General features: G+C 46.2%; 1 protein-coding gene across 9 annotated transcripts in view; it reads right to left on the reverse strand.

Annotated features, from left to right (window-relative positions):
• Positions 1 to 507: 507 nt before the first annotated feature.
• Ccm2 (CCM2 scaffold protein) overlaps positions 508 to 17950 on the reverse strand; it is a 60499-nt gene continuing 43056 nt past the window's right edge. For 8 of the 9 annotated variants that reach the window (XM_046437783.2, XM_046437784.1, XM_046437789.2 and 5 more), the window contains 8 exons: positions 14858 to 14941; positions 14308 to 14491; positions 8934 to 9070; positions 7855 to 7990; positions 4569 to 4626; positions 3699 to 3837; positions 2706 to 2844; positions 508 to 1174 (listed from right to left, as the gene is read on the reverse strand). In XM_046437783.2, coding sequence (XP_046293739.1) covers positions 894 to 1174; positions 2706 to 2844; positions 3699 to 3837; positions 4569 to 4626; positions 7855 to 7990; positions 8934 to 9070; positions 14308 to 14491; positions 14858 to 14941 — 1158 coding nt within the window. In that variant the 3' untranslated portion in view covers positions 508 to 893. The remainder of the gene's footprint in view (positions 1175 to 2705; positions 2845 to 3698; positions 3838 to 4568; positions 4627 to 7854; positions 7991 to 8933; positions 9071 to 14307; positions 14492 to 14857; positions 14942 to 17950) is intronic. The other variant, XM_046437790.2, reaches the window with a different exon arrangement.

The following is a 17950-nucleotide window of genomic DNA, read 5'->3' on the forward strand; positions in this document are numbered from 1 at the left end:
AAGGAAGGTTTGAAGTGGCGTAAAGGGCAGAGGTCAGACTAATGCCAATACAAACTGGGAGAAGATCACACTGGGGATGGACATGATGAACATGGAGAGGGTAGGTGCGTAAAGGGCCCGTGATAGCTTATCTGAAGCTCCCAGCACTCCCAGATAGCACTTCTGATCAGCAAGGTGCCAGGGCAAGCAGCCAGAGAAGTCAGTTCCTTGAGGAATCTATGCGAGTGATGAAAAGATCAAAGCACCTTTGCTGATCATACAATGCACATTGCTTCTGCTGCCCATGGTCACTGCCCCTGACACCCATAAGAGAACCCAGTAGATCTTCTGGCCTCACACCCACAAAGCAAAACCCAAATCACAAGTGCCTGCTGCCTCCACTGCCCCAGCCCTGACACCACTGTGCCCATCTCTGGGTATTATGGGCAGACGTGGGCAAAGGGACAGAGGCCAGAATGGACCCCCCTCCTAGCAACATGGTTTTCACCCAACTGGATCAGAAACATGTTTGGTAACCAGAGATTAAATTATTCACATTGCAGTAAACATTTTTAAGGTCTCTGAGAGTTAACAACAGGAACATCATGTGCAAAATTGACAGCTGTCCAGGGCCAGGCTATCAGGACTGGCTCTCCTTGCCAGCTTGGCCTGGCCCTCCCAGAGCAGGAGGTGCAGGGTATGGCTGAGCCCCAGAGGATGAGGCACAGAGCCTTCCGCCCTGGATCAGGGCATGTCCTGCGGCAGCTCTGTGCTCTTTCACAGTAGAGGACCTGGCCGCCCAGGGCCACCTGTGCCTGCAGCCGCTCCCCAGCTCCTAGCCAGCAGGAAGGGCTAATACTCAGGTCAACTCCTGGGGAGGCCTGGGATGGTAGGGATGGGTGCTCCACTGCCCATCACACTGAATCCTGGTCCATGCTGCAGCCCAACGCCTCGATGTCACTACTGATGTCTGAGATCATGCGGTCCCATTCATCCCCCTCTGAGGGTGCTGACCGGTCATCGGGACTGCCTGTGGCCCTGTTCCCATTGGTGGTAGAGGTGGATGTGGTGCTCAGGGCCCGCCGGTGCCTGCCAAAGCTGTCAGTGATGATGCCACGGCCGTCTTTCACACCAATGGTCTCTAGGAAGTTCTCGAAGTGCTGGCTGTCCTTCTCTGGGATGAAGGGCCTCAGACCTGCCAACACATAACCCCAACACCATACCCACAGTAAGGCTCAGGGTCCAAACAGGAACACAGCTGCCCCTCGTCCATGGCCCGAGGACCCTGATACCACACAAACCGTTCCCTGGATCCAGATGGTTTGGCTAAAATCCCACTTCTGAAAAGCACCCCAGCTGTAGAAACTTGCCATCTGTCACATCTGCCCTCCCTGGCCTTGAGGAACAGCACAGGCCAGGGGCCCACGACCTCCTCTCATTCTCTATGGGTCCTCAGAGCCCCTATTTCACAAGTAAGAAAATGAAACCCAGAGTAGTCAGTCTTCTGCTCTGCTGGCACTGGCAACAGAGGCCAAAACCATGATGTTAAAGCCAAAGGCCCAGCCCAAGGTGACTGCCCCAACTCAGCAGTCTGTCTTCCTAATCAAGAATCCCCTGAACTCCTCTGTTTTGAGCAGGCTGGGCCCATCCAGAGAGGACAAGAGTCCCACACACACAGGGGTAAGGTGCTGCTGCACCAGCTTGTCATACAGACAGCTGCCACCCCCACCTTCCAGAGCTGGAGCTCCTAGAGCTCTAACTACTGTGCTGTGAAGTCCCTATAATTAAGGCTTCCCAAAGAAGGCAAGTGAGGTGGCAGAGGGGAGGCCTGGAGGATGGGAAATTGCCCTCCCAGTGGGCTCCAAGCAGCATGCCACCATGGCTCAGCTCCTAATCCATTTGAAAAGAGGTGCCTACCTAAGGGCAGCCTCTAAAGGAACATCCTGAGTTACACATGGGCCCATCTGAGCCCTGCTGGGGAACTGACCCAGGGAGGCCTCAGCAGGAAGCAGGAGCTCAGACTAGATTCCAGCGGGCCCAGTCTCCCATAAGCAGGGAGCCCTGGGGGGACAGCCAATGTCGGCCAGGCTGTTAGAAAGGGAAATAAATCTACCTCTTTAGTTTACTGGGAGCACAGGTCCAGGACTTAGTAGCCCTTAACAAGCAACCACTGACTGTGTTCAGAGTGTTGGCAGAGGGAAAACCACAGCTGAATCATTGATCCCTCAAGGTCTGCGTCTCAGGTATCCAAGGTAGGTCTGACTACCAAGCCTGCCAGTCACTCAAATCTAACATGCTGAACTCTTCAGAGTCTTGTAAAAGGGTGATCTTCACCTGGGATGGCATCTTCACCTCTTTACTTGGCAAACTCCCACATACCCATCAATTACTCAAGTGTCACCTCCTTGAAGAACAACCCTGACTCCTCTCTTGAACTGTAGAATTCTATTCAGTACTAGTCCCAGTCCCAGGGCAACCTCTCCTGCTTCCTGGAAGGGCCCACTCAGCTCAGCTCAGCTCAGCTCAGGGTTCTCAGGAGATGGAGAGCTGTGGGTGGGCCCCCAGAAAGCTCTAGAAAGAGATCTTCCAACTAATTGTGGCAGATCCTGAGACCTCAGGGTGCTCTTCTGCCAACCGTCATTGTTAATGGAACCTGCACCTTTACTTCAAGGTATAGGTATACATTTCCAGAGGGAACCAGACGCCCTCTGGGGCTCCCCACTCACCAAGCAGCAGGAACTTGCGACTGTCTCCATAGAGCTGCCGTAGGCTAATACAAAACTCATGAATGGAGGCCCCATTGCGGTACTCATGCAGCAGCGCAGCAAATTGCTGGATCTCCTGCGACGACAGCTTAGTGCGCAGCTGTAGGAACAGAGAAGAACAGGTGTGAGAACAGATATGGGTGGGTAGGAGGGCATGGCAGCTGGGCCCTCACCCTGTCACAGCCATGGACTTGGGTGGATCACCTGCAGCAAACAGGGCTGGGAACCTGGGGGCCAGGCCCATGCTGAGGACCAGTCACGTCTAGGTTAACATCTTCACTCCCTGTGGGGTCAGAATGCCCACAGTGAATCCCTATCCCATCATCCCAGGCATGGTAGCCTCCAGAGGAAAAATGAGGTGCCCTGGCAGCTCCACTTTCCTGAACCTGAGTACCCTCATTGGGGCAAGGAGGGAGGGCAGTGCCAGTTCTTCATAGAGCATCAATGAAACAAATCAACAGGGAAGGGCTGGGGTTGTGGCTCAGCAGTAGAGCGCTCACCTAGCACGTGCGAGGCCATGGGTTCGATCCTTAGCATCACATAAAAATAAATAAAATAAAGGTATTGGAAAATAAATATTTTTTTAAAAAATCAACAGGGTAGGAAAGGAAGCTGGCACCTGTCAGGGTCAGGGCTGATGCCCTCAGGGCACAAATGCATGCAATGAGGAAGTCTTGAGGTTTTAGTGACAAAACTATGAGAGATGTAGAGGGAAAGCATCTAGCCCCAAGCCCTGTAGGAGCCACTATTTCCTCTCAGGACTTGGTACCAGCATGGTCCAGTCCTTATGGCTCAGACCCACCAACACAGGGTCCCATACTGTCCCTGGGAAAAGGCAGCAATGTCAGCAAAAATGATGAGGCAAGTGTACACAAGTGCCCACTCACATGCCTATGCTCTACGAGGGAAGAAAGCCTGGCCCCTCTCAGGCACTCCCTTACAGGTATGGCCTACCGTCTGCATGTAGTCCTGTAGCAGCTCTGTGGCACTGGTACTCAACTCACTCTCACTGACAGTCTTGCCGTGGGGTGATGCCTGCATGCAGAAGGACAAGGGCGGCAGGCCACTAGCATCCACAGAGTCAGAGAAGCAGCTGCAAAGGAACATGGTGTGTGGGCAAGCAGCTTGCCATCCCTGCATACTACACATTTCAGGGACCCAGTCAGGATGAAGTGTGCACCAGTCCCCATCCTTGAGCAGAAGTGTATGCAAATGATAGTAACAGGGATGATGGATGAAATGACAAGAAGAAAGTTGGCTGAGCATGGCCACGTGCACCAACCAGCAGAGGTAGTCAGCTTGGCCTGGTCCTGAGGCTCCTCAGAGGTGTGGCTCTTGATGGCCTCTGAGCAAAGGGAGGGAATTCATGGGACCAGTAAATGGACAGCGTCGTGGAGGGAAGAGAGGCTAATAGGAAAACCCAGGGGACAGTCTCCTCAGGCAGTGCCCAGAGTTGAGGGGGCACAGAAGGAGAGGTATAGATGGGGGTGAGCATCAGGACAGCAGAACATGTGGACTGAGCTGCCACAGAAGCTGTAGGTGGTGGCAGGGAGAGGCTGAAAAGTACAAAAGAACAAGAGCACCCAATGTGCCTTTTAAAGGTCACTCTCTGGAGGTCACAGAGTTGGCAGGGCAGGAGAGACCAGAGGGAGGTAAGGACTCTAAAAGCAGACATGGGGGATGCAGTGTAGACAATGGGTCTGGAGTTTTGGGACCGGTGAGGCTGTGATGAGCTGGAGGTGGTGGGTGACTAGCTGGAGCCCAGATGATGTTGGGCAATGTCCGAAGCTTGTCTACTCCAGGGTTTGGGGCACGTGCACTCACAAGGTGCTGGCTTCTGCATCGTAGGTCTCCTTAATATCTACTTTTGTGGAAGAGTCATCTGTAGGAAGATAAAAAAAAAAAAATACAGGGCTGGGGATACAGCTCAGTTGATAGAATGCTTGCCGTGCATACACAAAGTCCTGGGTTTAATCCCTAGCACTACCAAAAAAAAAATAATAATAATTAAAAAAAAATAAACAAACAAAACCCCACAACTTTCAGGTCCAGCCTGCCCAGCTATGTTTTACAAGAGACAGTGGCTGCCCTGCCCTTTGGGGAACCCTAAAGTCCTTCATCACGTAACCACCATGCCCCAGAATGTGCTGTGTGCCAAGGGTAGGACTCCTAGACTTGAGTCCACAGCCCTCCATTCCATCAAATGCACATCCTGCTGCAGGTTGGGAGGGAATCTACAGAGGACTCAACTTACCCACAGCTAAGGTTATGACAGCTGTCTTTGGGGATGTCAACTATGTGTTAAACTAAATGAAAGAAATTATGCTATTTGTCCCAGGTCACATAGCAGAAGCCAAAGAGCTGGGTATTCCAACCCCTGCCTAGACAAAGCCGGGCCTCAGAATCCCTGAGACCCTCATCTCTGCAAATAGTCTGCATACAGCAATTGCCTGGATAATGCTCAACAAATGACAGCTTGTGACAAAGATTATATAGTTGGCTGTTCCAAATGTAAGGAAAGGAGCATTCCAATACTGAGCCAAGCAGCAAGTAAAAGTTTTATGAGCAGGCAAGTCTTTAAATGGGAGCACAAGAAGAGGGTGGCAGGAAAAGGGACTTTTTTGTGTGTGTGCGTACTGGGGATTGAACCAGGGGCACTCAACCACTGAGCTACATCTTCAGCCCTATTTTGTATTTTGTTTAGAGACAAGGTCTCACTGAGTTGCTTAGCGCCTTGCTTTTTGCTGAGGTTGGCTTTGAACTCATGATCCTCCTGCCTCAGCCTCCTAAACCACTGGGATTACAGGAATGTGCCAATACACCTGGCAAAAGGGGATATTTCTGGTCTCAGGTGAGGATGGAGGGCAGAATAATGGCCCCAAAGAATCCACACCCCCAATCCCAGGACTACAAATATTCCGTTCCACAGCAAAGGGGAGTTAAGGTTGCTTATCAGCTGACCTTAGGATAAGGAAATGACCCTGGATTATGTGAATGGGCTCAATGAGACCACAAGGGTTCCAAGCATAGCCAAAGAAAGGAACAGAGATGCCATCAAGATGGAGGAAAGGGTTATGTGCCAAGACACACAGAAGTCTCTAGGAGCTGGGAAGGGCAAGGAAATGGTCTTCTAGAGGTTTCAGAGTAACCAGCAGAGCCGACACCTTAACTTTAGCCCTGTGAGGCCTGTGATAGAATCTTAAGTCCCTTAAGAGGATGCATTTGTGCTGTTAAGCTGCTAAGCTTTGATGATCTGTCCTGGCAGGGGAGAATGAACATAGCACGCAAGGCGCTGAAGCAGAAATAAGCAGTGGATGCATGCACGTGTTTCTATGTGTGTGTGCACATCCCAGAGGTAGGTTCCAAAAGGCTGGCAGGGGATAAAACCTACTCAGCCTGATAGTAGTGCTGTATGCACGCTTGCTTTGGGAAAACTCATTCAGATGTACACTTAGGGTCTGTGTACTTTTCAATTATTAGGACTGGGTGTGGTGGAGCACACCTATAATCCCAAATACTCAGGAAGCTGAGGCTGGACAATCATAAATTTGAGGATAGTTTTGACAACTTAGTGAGACCCTGTCTCAAAAAAATAAAAAAAATAAAAAGGGATGGGGACATAGCTCAATGCTATAGTGCCCCTGGGTTCAATCCCCAGTACCACAAAAATGAATGAATGAATGTATAAGTTAATGAATAAATAAAGCAAGCAAGTCCCTACTGGGAATTTTAATGCACAGGTCTGAACCAATCACAATCAAACTGAACTGTTCCTCATGCAGTTACTTTGAACAAGCTGTTGACTTCCAAGCCTCAATTCCCCATCTCAAGGACAGGGCTAAATGATGTTCCTACCTCACTTGGCTTTGGAGGACTAAATAAGATGCAGCATGTGCCTCAGTGTTCATCACTACAAGCAGCAGTGAGGCCCACATTGGGAAAAAGGGGCTTTAGCACCAGCAATAAGAAAGAGACCACACCATTATGTATATATACCACATTTTCTTTATCCATTCATCTGTTGAAGGGCACCCAGGGAGTGCCATAGAAGAATAGAAGTTCAGTGGATTAGACAAAGGGGAATGAAGGAAAGGGTGGGGGGATAGGAATAGGAAAGACAATGGAATTAATCTAACATGAACTGCTTATGTACATATATGAATAAAGCACAATGAATCTCCACATTATGTACATCCACAAGACTGGGATCCTAATTAGAGTAAAACATACTTCATGTTTGTATAAATATTTCAAAATATACTCTTACTGTCATGTATTTAAAAAAATTCTAATTCAACAGCAGATGTGAAGTGATTGCAGTCCAAGTTCTTCTCACAGCTCCTCCCCTCATTAATGTACTCCTCTGCCCATTATATTCAAGACACATTTACTTTGAACTGCATCCATTGAACAACTGACTTGAAACAAACAAAAAAGAAATAGACCATACCATGATAGACCCTTAAAATGAGGTATACACCTGTTCAAAGAATTCCCTCCCAGCTTTGTGAACACATAGGGCTCTCCCCACTTGTGAATTACTAGGGATAGGATAGGGGGCTGAGACTCATCATCATAAAAAGAAAAAAACTGCAGGCAACAAACAGCACTGTTTCCAGAATCTTTGCTTTTTATGCCTCTGATTTATATAAACCATTAATCTTTTATAAATGATAAATCTGAAAATTAATGCTGTTGGTGTTCAGGAGACTTAGCTCTAGTGAGCTTGTACATAAAGGAAGTATCTAGTATGGACTAACAAGAAGCCTGAACGTGCTCTGCAACCGGTCTTGGTGGAATGTGCAGAGATGCTGACTCCCATATGTTGGTCCAGCGACAAAGCCTTTTAGGTACCTTTGGTTCTTCCCACCAACAACAACCCATCTCCAAGCCTTGGCTTCAGGAGAAGCCTGAGCTTCACCTGAACACATTTGGCATGGTCCCGGAATGAGCCACCATACTGAGAGCTGCCTACGCTTGGTCATACTAAAAGGGTTATTCCCCAGACCCATGCTCAGCCCCCAGATCCACAGCATGCCTCTACTGGAAGCCTGTGGTTCCAGAAATGTTCATGGCCCCCATATTCTCTGCCTGCTTTTACTCAACGTACCGCTGTGCAGGGATAAGTGGTGGGTGGGTGTAGAGGCCCCATCAAATATTGCTCGGTCCAGAAAGTCGATGGTGGACTCCGTGTAAACAATCTGGAAGACCTGACCAAGCAGGGAGCATAGCTCTTCAGCGGCAACCTGCAGTGGGAACAGAGCAGCAGCTGATGTAGCCAGTGCCCAAGAAGCTTCCAGGGTACCTGGAGGCCTCAGACACTTCATAAATATGAACCAAAAGCAGACACCAGAATAACTAAGGGCCCCTACACCTTTCACAGCCCACAAGGTGCCAAAGCAGAGAAGCTGAGAACCACCTCAGGATTCTTTCTGAACAGACTGTGGCCCAGGTGTGCCTTGAAGGTATCTGGGGACTGTGCTGAGAAATGCTATCTAGAAGATATTTAAGGTAGGCAGTAGCTATTATCTATTTTACAGATGCAGAAATTAAACAGAAAGGTCTCCCCAAGGCCCTGTGGCTGTTGGGTGGCTATGAGCCCAAAGCCAAACCCACAACCACAAACAGATTTCTGTGGAATCTGCAAGCACAGTCCTTAGCACCAGGCAGGTCTGGGGTGCAGGTCACTGCATGCCCATCAATAAGGAATGCGGGGGTAGTGGACTAGTAGAGGAAGCAGGAGAATCTTTGAATAAAAACCTAGCTGTCCATGTCAGAGAAGGACTGGAGGAGGGGTAAAAAGGCCAGGTCAGGTAACGGCAGGAGGGTAAGGCCAGACTAGGCAGAAGTGGGTGGGGATGGGGGTGGTCAGCGTAGGGTACAGGAGTCTGGGGTCTGGGTTGTGGGCAAGGACTTAAGAAACTGAACATGAGACATGTTCAGGGTAGGCAGAAGGGTTAGGGTTGGGTGGGGTCAGGCAGGGGAAGAGGAGGGGCTGAGCCCTAGGTAGAGTTGTGGGTAAAACCTGGTCATTAAGTAGGGCTGGGCTGTGGGTAGGGCCATGGAATGACTAGTCATGGGTTGGATCAGGCTATGGAAGAGCCGGAGGTAGAAGAGGCCATTGGCAGGGCCTAGTTACAAGTTGGGCTGAGGGAAAGGCCTGGGCTATGAACAGGATAGAGATCTCACCTTGCTCTCTGCAGCCAGGATGACCAGGCAGCATGCTTCCACTGGCCCCACTGCACTCTCCGACAGGGAGCCTGAACTGAGGCCTCTGGAACTTTCCGCACACAGACTCTGGCTTGGGGAGATACCCGGATCCTGGGCTAATAAATGAACACCCTATCAGGTTAGCTCAGTGGAAAGAGGGCAGGCCTGAGAGCAGTCAGGGCACGAGTTGGGCTACTCCTAAAATATGGTTCAGGAGCTCTTTACTTGGCTCAGGTGTCTACCAAATGACCTGGGTGACTGGCCTATGCCATGTGTACTCTCTGGGAAAGTTCCCTCTTCTAGCCTCCTCCTAACAAGTATGGGAACAGATGAGCCCTGAGCTCCAGGGTACCAGAGCACACAGCTCCCCCACCCCCGCCATCTTCATACTTCACTGCATGTCATCACTGAGAATGGACACTCCACATGCATATCACCCCACATGACCTCCTAGCATCCTTGCTAAAGATGGAGGAGACATGTGATATCCCATATTCAATGCTTTTGATCCACACAAAAGATGATAATTTCACAAGGTTCAAGTTATCATATGATAGATTCTGAACACAATCCTGAAAGAAGTTTACCTCCAGAAAAGTTTATGGCCCAATAAACTCTCTTTATACAGAAGGGTAAACTAAAGCACAAGGGCAAAGGGCTGGGACTGAAAGTATGTAAATAGCAGAGTCCAGGTGCCAGTCTAGAAAGTCACATCTCAGTGTCATGTTTTTAATACTACCCACCACCTCCCCCAACATCTTGTGTGATTTCTAGGACCACCCAGGAGCCAGGCTCTGACAGCAGGAACATCCAACAGACCAAATTGGAATGACTGAAAACAAATCCTATACATCCCCTGTTGCCTAAGTATTAGAAGGCAAGCTCACCTTAGGAAGGAGGGAAGATAAAAATGGGAAAACCTAAGGCTCAAACACAGTCTGGTAGAGAAAGATGGGGAGAGGCCCAGGTCACATGCAGGAGAAGTATATGCAGACAAAGGCTATAAGGGGTTGCTCCATAAATCCTTCAGTGAGACCAAAGGCCTGCACTGTCCCCAGAGCAGTCACCACAGAACTACTGAGTATGTGGACCATGATGAGTCCATGCCAAGATGTAATAAGTGTAAAACATACACACAGGGCTCCAGAGTTGAAACAAACAGTATATTAACTAGCTCAATAATTTTTATATTGATTATATGCTGTTATGATAATACTTTGTATACAGAGAACTAAATAAAATATACTATTAAAACTAATTTCACTTGTATCCTTCTTTGCAGTATTGGGGATTGGACCCAGGGGTGTTCTACCACTGAGCTACATCCCCAGCCTTTTTATTTTTTGAGGCAGGGTCTTGATAAATTGCTGAGATTGGCCTTGAACTTGTGATCTTCCTGCCTTAACTCCAAGAGGTTAGAATTACAGGCATGTGCCACAGCACGTGTTGTCTCTCTCTTTTTTTTGTACCAGGAATTGAACCCATGGGTGCTTAACCACTGAGCCACATCTCCAGCCTTTCTCATTTTTTATTTTGAGACAGGGTCTTGTTAAACTGCTTAGGATGTCACTAAGTTACTGAGGCTGGCTTTGAACAATCCTTCTGCCTTAGCCTTCTGAACCACTGGGATTAGGGGTGTGCACCATCATTCCCAGCTGTCTTTACTTTTTTAATATTTTTAATTGGCTGCCTGGCTGTGCCTGGGATGGTTCTTGAGCAGGGTAGGCAGCTGGGAAGTTCAGATAGCATTCATGTGCTATCTCTAAGGACTCCACATCTACCCTCCTGTTAATGGATGCAGCCTGTAAGCCCTACTTCAAAACTACAATTTGCCTCTTTCCTGCATCACACACAAACTGCTTAAGCAGATACATAGATGACCCTGTATTTATCTAGCCTTAGCTAAAGTCACCCTCTGAGCAGACGTGGCTCCCTAGTTCCCTCATACTATACTGTCCCAAATACCAGTGACCCTTGGCCTGAAAGATGCATACAGCTAAACCACACACAGTAGACACACAGAGCAGACTTTAGATACCAGTCTGCCAGGCTCTGTATGGGGCACTTTGCATCCCAATTCTGATGAATGGAAACTATCCTGCTGAGAACAGTCCCTGGGACACAGGGATTTATTCCCTTCCTGTGAATCATAAGTTCTCTCAAAGATGAGTCCTGCTGCTTATGTTTTTATAAAAAAGTTTCTCCAATGGAATGTGTTTTCTCTCTCAAAAAAATGTATTATTTGCTGGGTGTGGTGGCGCATGTCTATAATCCCAGTAGCACAGGAGGCTGAGACAGGAGTTTTGTGGGTTCAAAGCCAGCCTTAACAACAGCAAGGCGCTAAGCAACTCAGTGAGACCCTGTCTCTAAATAAAACAAAATAGGACTGAGGATGTGGCTCAGTAGTTGAGTGTCTCTGTGTTCAATCCCCAGTACAAAACTATTATCTACCTTCTTTTCTTTTTTTTTAAAGTGATGAAAGTTATTTTCTATTATTTCTTTGTTTTTTGTTGTTGTTTCAAAATTTTTCCATTATCCAAATTGTTTTAATGATTAAAGCTAAGAAATTATCTTGCCGCATAAGGAACAGAAATGGGAGGACCTTCCCTCCCCACCTGCAAGGACCGGTTCAGGAGCTGGTCTCCTCACTCCCTGTCCCCTAAAGGATACCTCCTGTAGATACAAGGCAGAGGAAACAGAGGGTTACCATGGTGCTGGACAGAGTGCTTAGAAGCAGCCACAGAACCTTCTAAGGCCAGAAGGAACAGTTTAACCCTTCTTAACCAAATGTCCCATCTTCACCAAGCATGATCTTCATGACAGTACTTAAACTCCCTTCTGTCCATCTGTAAGATGGGAATCAATGAAATCTTCCTTAAAGATTTATTATAGGGGCTGGGGTTGTGGCTCAAGTGGTAGCGCACTTGCCTGGCATGCATGAGGCACTGGGTTCGATCCCTAGCACCACATAAAAATAAAATAAAGATATCGTGTCCACCTAAAACTAAAAAAATTTTTTAAAAAGATTTATTATAGAGGGCTGGGGTTGTGGTTCAGTGGTAGAGTGCTTGCCTAGCATATGTGAGACATTGGGTTAGATCCCAGCACCACATAAAAATAAATAAATAAAATAAAGGTATTGTGTCCATCTATAACTAGAAAAAAAAAGATTTATTATAGAGGTTAAATGAGATAATCATATCAAATGCTTTGTACTAATATGAGTCACATTAAATTGCCACTTTTATTGATTAAAATGTTTAAATACGGACAGTTTCATATTATTCAACTTAGTTCAATGCCTGGCATTAACAGTCAATACTCATTCATCACTGTGAAGGAAAATAAGCACCATGCCTTGAATATTAAATATTCTCCAAAGGCTGATGTATGGAAGGCGTGGTCCCCAGGCGGGCACTGTTGGGAGGTGGCAGAAGCTTTAGGAGACAGGATGATCTTATGTCATTGAGGTGTGCCCTCAAACAGCATTATGGAACCCCAGTCCTTTTTTCTTCCTTTGTTTTGCTTCCTGGACATGAGATAAACAGTTTGGTCTACTACACATTCCCTGCTAGTACCACCCTGGCATTACAGGCCTACAAGCAATGGGTCAACTAATCATGGACCGGAACCTCTAAAACCATAAGTGATGGGGCTGGGGTTGTGGCTCAGTGGTAGAGTGCTTGCCTCACATGTGTGAGGCACTGGGTTCAATTCTCAGCACCACATATAAATAAATGAATAAAATAAAGGTCCTTCAACACTAAAAAATATTTTAAAAAAATAAAAATAAAAAATAAAACCATAAGTGAAAATAAACCTTTTCCCTTGGGTAAGTTAATGATCTCAGGCATTTTTTTATAGCAATGAAAAATTGACTAACACATTCACAGAAAAGCAAATAGGAAGGGACCTTGCTAAGACATGCTTGGTAATAGGGCAGAAGGGATATGCATGTGTGTGTGTCTAAGTGTATGAGTATATGTATGTGTCTGTGTGACAAAGGCAGCTGTGTGCATGTGAGTGAATGTGTGTGTGTGTTTGTGTGTTTTGTGTACAAGTCCACATATGTAATGTGTGTCATTTCATGTCCATGTGATATGTTAAGTATGCTGGGGAGGGCATGAGCTACTGCTACACAGACAAGGTAGAACAGCTGTGACTCCCAGCAATCACCTTCCTAACCTTTCCATTACTTGAGTAGGTTTGTGACCAAAAGAATGCAGATCAGATTCCTAAGCCAGAACTTCCTGTGGCCTGTTTTTGAGAGTTTACCCAAACATGTAACTTCACAATTCTGAGACAACAAGACTGCTTCCTAGATTCCCAGGTACTGCTGACCTCAAGTGGACTGAGATTTCCCTCTTTACTACCTAAATAGTGTTTGTTCCAGGCAGAACCACTCCAGTCCCTCATGCCTTGCCACTACTCCTCTGGAAATGAAGGACTTCAGGGTAACCAAGATGCCTACAGTGGCCCAATGAGATCAAACCAGTGTTTTTGTGGCAATGCCAGCCTCAGAGGTCACAATAAATATGGAGGATGAACCAAAATTTCTCCCTCATTTCTTAATGACTTGAATGCCAGAATGGAGACCTCCAGAAGCTGACAGGTAGCTCCTACCCCAGCATCCAGGAGGGCAGGCACTGCGTAGAGCAATAGGGTAAGAGAGTGAGCAGAAAATGACATTCTTCACAATTCCACCTGCATGTAAAAGCAGTGACAAGAGCCCCTGGACAGAGTCTCCTTTTTGTTGTCCCAGCTTTGGGAACATTGTGGGGAGCTCAAAATGTGGGCTGGAGCTTGTATGGTACTGCATGTCTGTAATCCCAGCAACTTGGGAGGCTGAAGCAGGAGGATCACAAGTTTGAGACAGTCTCAGCAACTCAGCAAGACACTGTCTCAAAATGCAAAATAAAACGTTGGGGATATTACTCAAATTACTCCTGGGTTCAATCCCCAGCACAAACAAAAACAAAAAACATATATATATATGGAAGTTGGGCTGAGGGGAGATTCCCACCATAGCCTTCATTACTGCCCTTCTCTCCCACCTGGCCAGTGGAAGCAACACCAGTATAGGGGAGGCTGAGCCCCACCAGGAAGAGGGACAGGACACTGCTTCTTTGGATACTGGTCCCCAAGGCTCTGATTTGACAGGGACTCCAGGGTCACAGCAGCTGACTGCTAGCCCTCCTCTGGCTGACCTCTGGGATAGGAGGTCCAATTCTTAGCCACAACAGATAAGAGTGCCCAACACAGAGCTGCAGAAGCTGTCTCTAGAGTTTCATGAAAGTCAAGAACACTCCTCAGGACAAGGATCCTTCTGACCCCTAGTCATCCAGGTCCATACCTGTCTTTAAGACCACCAGGTGTGCGGCATCATCTCGGACATAGGAGACAGCAGCAATGTCGTGGATGGGCACCCTGAGGATGATGTCCTCCCCATCCCTCCAGGCCAGCTTGACATTGTAGGCAGACAGGCTGAGCACAGCATCGTGTTCCTGGGTCAGGTGTCCAGGAAGCAGGTGGGCTCGCTAGAAAGAACCACAGGGCATCAGAAATGCCAGGTGTGCCGAGGCCTGTCCTGGGCTCTTCTCCAGGAGCACTATACTGGCTGATATCACACATGTGACCAGTGTGCCTTTAGATTCAAAATTATGGTATATAATTGAGATATTTTGAAATTACAAATTTTGGAAAATAGCCCAAAACCACATAAAGCAAATCTGGAGAATGAAGTTAATGTTCAGACTGAGGAACAGTCTTTATGGCCAAGAGCCAAGTGCACCCATAACGTAATGGAACTGGGTCATCCCTCTTGGCCATGATATCAAAAGTGAATGGATTAAGGGCTGGTGTTGGCCAAGCGACAGAGCACACAGATGAGAGGATGGGGTTACCTTTGCATTGTCTATGAAATGCAGGATTTCAGTCCTACTGGAGGGATTCAGGTATCCTGGTATAGATGTTAACTGACCTAAATACTGAAAGAAAGTGAAGAAAAACAGTCATGAGAAATGGGAATTGGGAAATGAGCCAACACCACCATAGCAAGATCAACTGAGCACAGTTCTAGTGTCTCATACTCAGGCCACCAGTTCTACGAGGTGAGTACTGAATTCTCACACAAGTTTCCTAGAGCTCAGGACAACCCTCCCACATTTCCTATATTCAAGATCATCATCAAAAGTCCTACAAAAGGCATTTTAAAACTAGGTTTCGTAGCTAACCAGTGATGGCAGGTGTTTCCTTGCACTTCTGGAAGAACTGAAAACAAGGGCACCATGCAATAGTCCCCACTAAAAATAAACCCTAAGTTGCAAAGGTCAACACAGCTGAGAAAAATGAACACAAATAGAGAAATGAAGTGCCATGGTTTAAATGTGTCCCTCAAAGTTCATGTGTTGGAAACGTAACTCCCTGATGCAACCATGTTGAGGTGCAACTTTTAGGAGGTGATTCGGTCATAAAGGCTCTACCCTCAGGAATGGGTTAATAATGCTGTTATGGCAGGAATAGGTTCATCCTTAGGAGTAGTGTCCTTATAAGTTCAACTCCCTTTTTGCTCTCTCACTTTCTTCTCCTTCCACCTTCTGCCATGGGATGACACAAGAAGGTTCTCACTAGATGCCAGCCCCTTTATCTTGGATTTCTCAGTTTCTAGAACCATGCAAAATACATTCTATTATTTATAAAATTATCCAGTCTGTGGCATTCTTTTTTATCTTTATTTTTTGCAGTGCTGTGAATCAAACTAGGACCTTGTACATGCTAAGCAAGTGCTCTACTGCTGAGCTACATCCCCAGTCCCCAGTCTGTGGCATTCTATTAAAGCAACACAAAACAGATAAAGATATGATGTAAATAAGTTATTTTGTAACATGTGGCAATGAGGCACTTGGCTCAGCAAAGTACCATGATGAAGAACATCGGAGCATGGAGGCTCTGAATGGCAGCTCTGAGTCTGCTGTGTTCGTGTCTGGGTCTTATGAACTAACACAATATTTTTAATGGTTTGTTTTTTTAAATGGATCACTGATTTCTTCCCAAGAAGAGACAACTTCTTCTTTTCACTATTATAATTTTTATATATTTTTTATTTGTTCTTTTTAGATATACATAATAGTAGAATGTATTTTAACATATTATATATACATAGAGTATAACTTAATTCTAATTAGGATAAGAACAGACTTCTTGTACTCAACATTTGTCTTGATTCATCAACTCATAATTTTGGTTTTATATTTAAAAAGGATTAAGTGGGACTTCCAGTTTCTGGTCTAGCATTTAAGAGCTTGGAAGCTGGCACTTCCATACTTACAACAAGAACGCTGACTGAAAATCAACAACTGTTCTTAGATTTATCAAATAACTAAGGTCCCAGGGAAAACCACTACCCCCTAAACTGGAGAGACAGACTGAAGGATGATGAGAATCACAGCTTACCAGGAGGAGAAACCCTGGAGCTTGCACTGGTAGAAGCAGAAGGGGGTGATGACAAGTACTGAAGACTAAGCATGGACCAGCTTGGGGGCTCAATCAAAAGGGACTCTACCATTGAGCTACATCTCCATCCCTTTCTAAATTTTTGTTTTGTGAAGAGGGTCTCTAAGTTGCCCAAGCTGGCCTCAAACTTGAAACCCTCCTGCCTCATTCACCCGAATAGCTGGAATTATAAGTGTGTGCCACCATAACAGTCAAAGAAACAATTTTAAAATACAACCAGAGAATTCTATTATCCCTTACTGTGTCTAAAAACAGAGTATCTGGGGCTGGGGATGTGGCTCAAGCGGTAGCGTGCTCACCTGGCATGCGCAGGGCACTGGGTTCGATCCTCAGCACCATATAAAAATAGAGATGTTGTGTCCACCGAAAACTAACAAATAAATATTTTAAAAATTCTTTCTCTCTCTCTCTCAAATAAACAAATAAATAAATAAAAACAGAGTATCAAAATATGAGGCAAAAGAGGCTGGGGCTGGGGCTCAGCAGTAGTGCACTTGCCTTGCATGTGTGAAGTATTGAGTTCGATTCTCAGCACCTCAGACAAATAAATAAATAATAAAGGTCTATCAACAACTAAAAAATATTTAAAAAACAAACCTTAAAAAAAAATGAGGCAAAAACAGATGGATCAGTAGGGCACAGTGGTGCACACCTGTAATTCCAGTGACTCAGGGATCATAAGTTTGAGACCAGCCTCACCAACTAAGTGAATACCTAAGCAACTTAACAACATCCTGCCTCAAAATAAATGATTCAAAGGGCTGGGGATTTAGCTCAGTGATAAATTGCTCCAGTAATCCTAGCTACGTAGAAGACTAAGGCAGGAGGATCACAAGTTTGAGAATAGCCTGGGAAACAGTGAGATGCTGTCTCAAAATTAAAAATAATAATAATAATAATAATAATGGTTGAGAGTGTAGTTCAGTGTTATAACAGCCTGGGGTTCAATCCCCAGTGCAGCAAAAAAGAGGAGGAGGAGAAGAAAGGGAGGGAGGAGGAATAAGGGAAGGAGGGGGAGGAAAGCAGGGGTGATAAGGGAGAAGGGGAGAGGAAGGGGAGGAGAAGGGGAGAGGAAGGGGAGAAGGAGGAGGACAAGGAAAGAAGGAAGGAAGGATGGACAGATGGACATAGCGGAACTCAACAGCACCAAAATACTTTTTGTTTTTTAGTACTGGGTTGCTCACATGCAACATTCACCAACATAGACCACTTCCATAAACACACCTTATATTTAATTTTATTTTTTTAAACCTTCAGTGTATCCTTATTTTTTATTTTTTGGTTTTTTTTCTAGTTATAGTTGGACACAACACTTTTATTTTTATTTATTTATTTATATGTGGTGCTGAGGATTGAACCCAAGGCCTCCCATGTGCTAGGCAAGCACTCTACTGCTAAGCTACAATCCCAGCCCCATACTTACATTTAAAAAAAATAGAAACCATATGATGTCTGCTCTCAGCCCACAGGGGAACACCTTGAAA

Source organism: Marmota monax, unplaced genomic scaffold, assembly GCF_021218885.2.
Source record: "Marmota monax isolate L192 unplaced genomic scaffold, Marmota_monax_Labrador192_F-V1.1 WCK01_AAM20220418_F8-fsc00109, whole genome shotgun sequence".
Taxonomy (NCBI): domain Eukaryota; kingdom Metazoa; phylum Chordata; class Mammalia; order Rodentia; family Sciuridae; genus Marmota; species Marmota monax.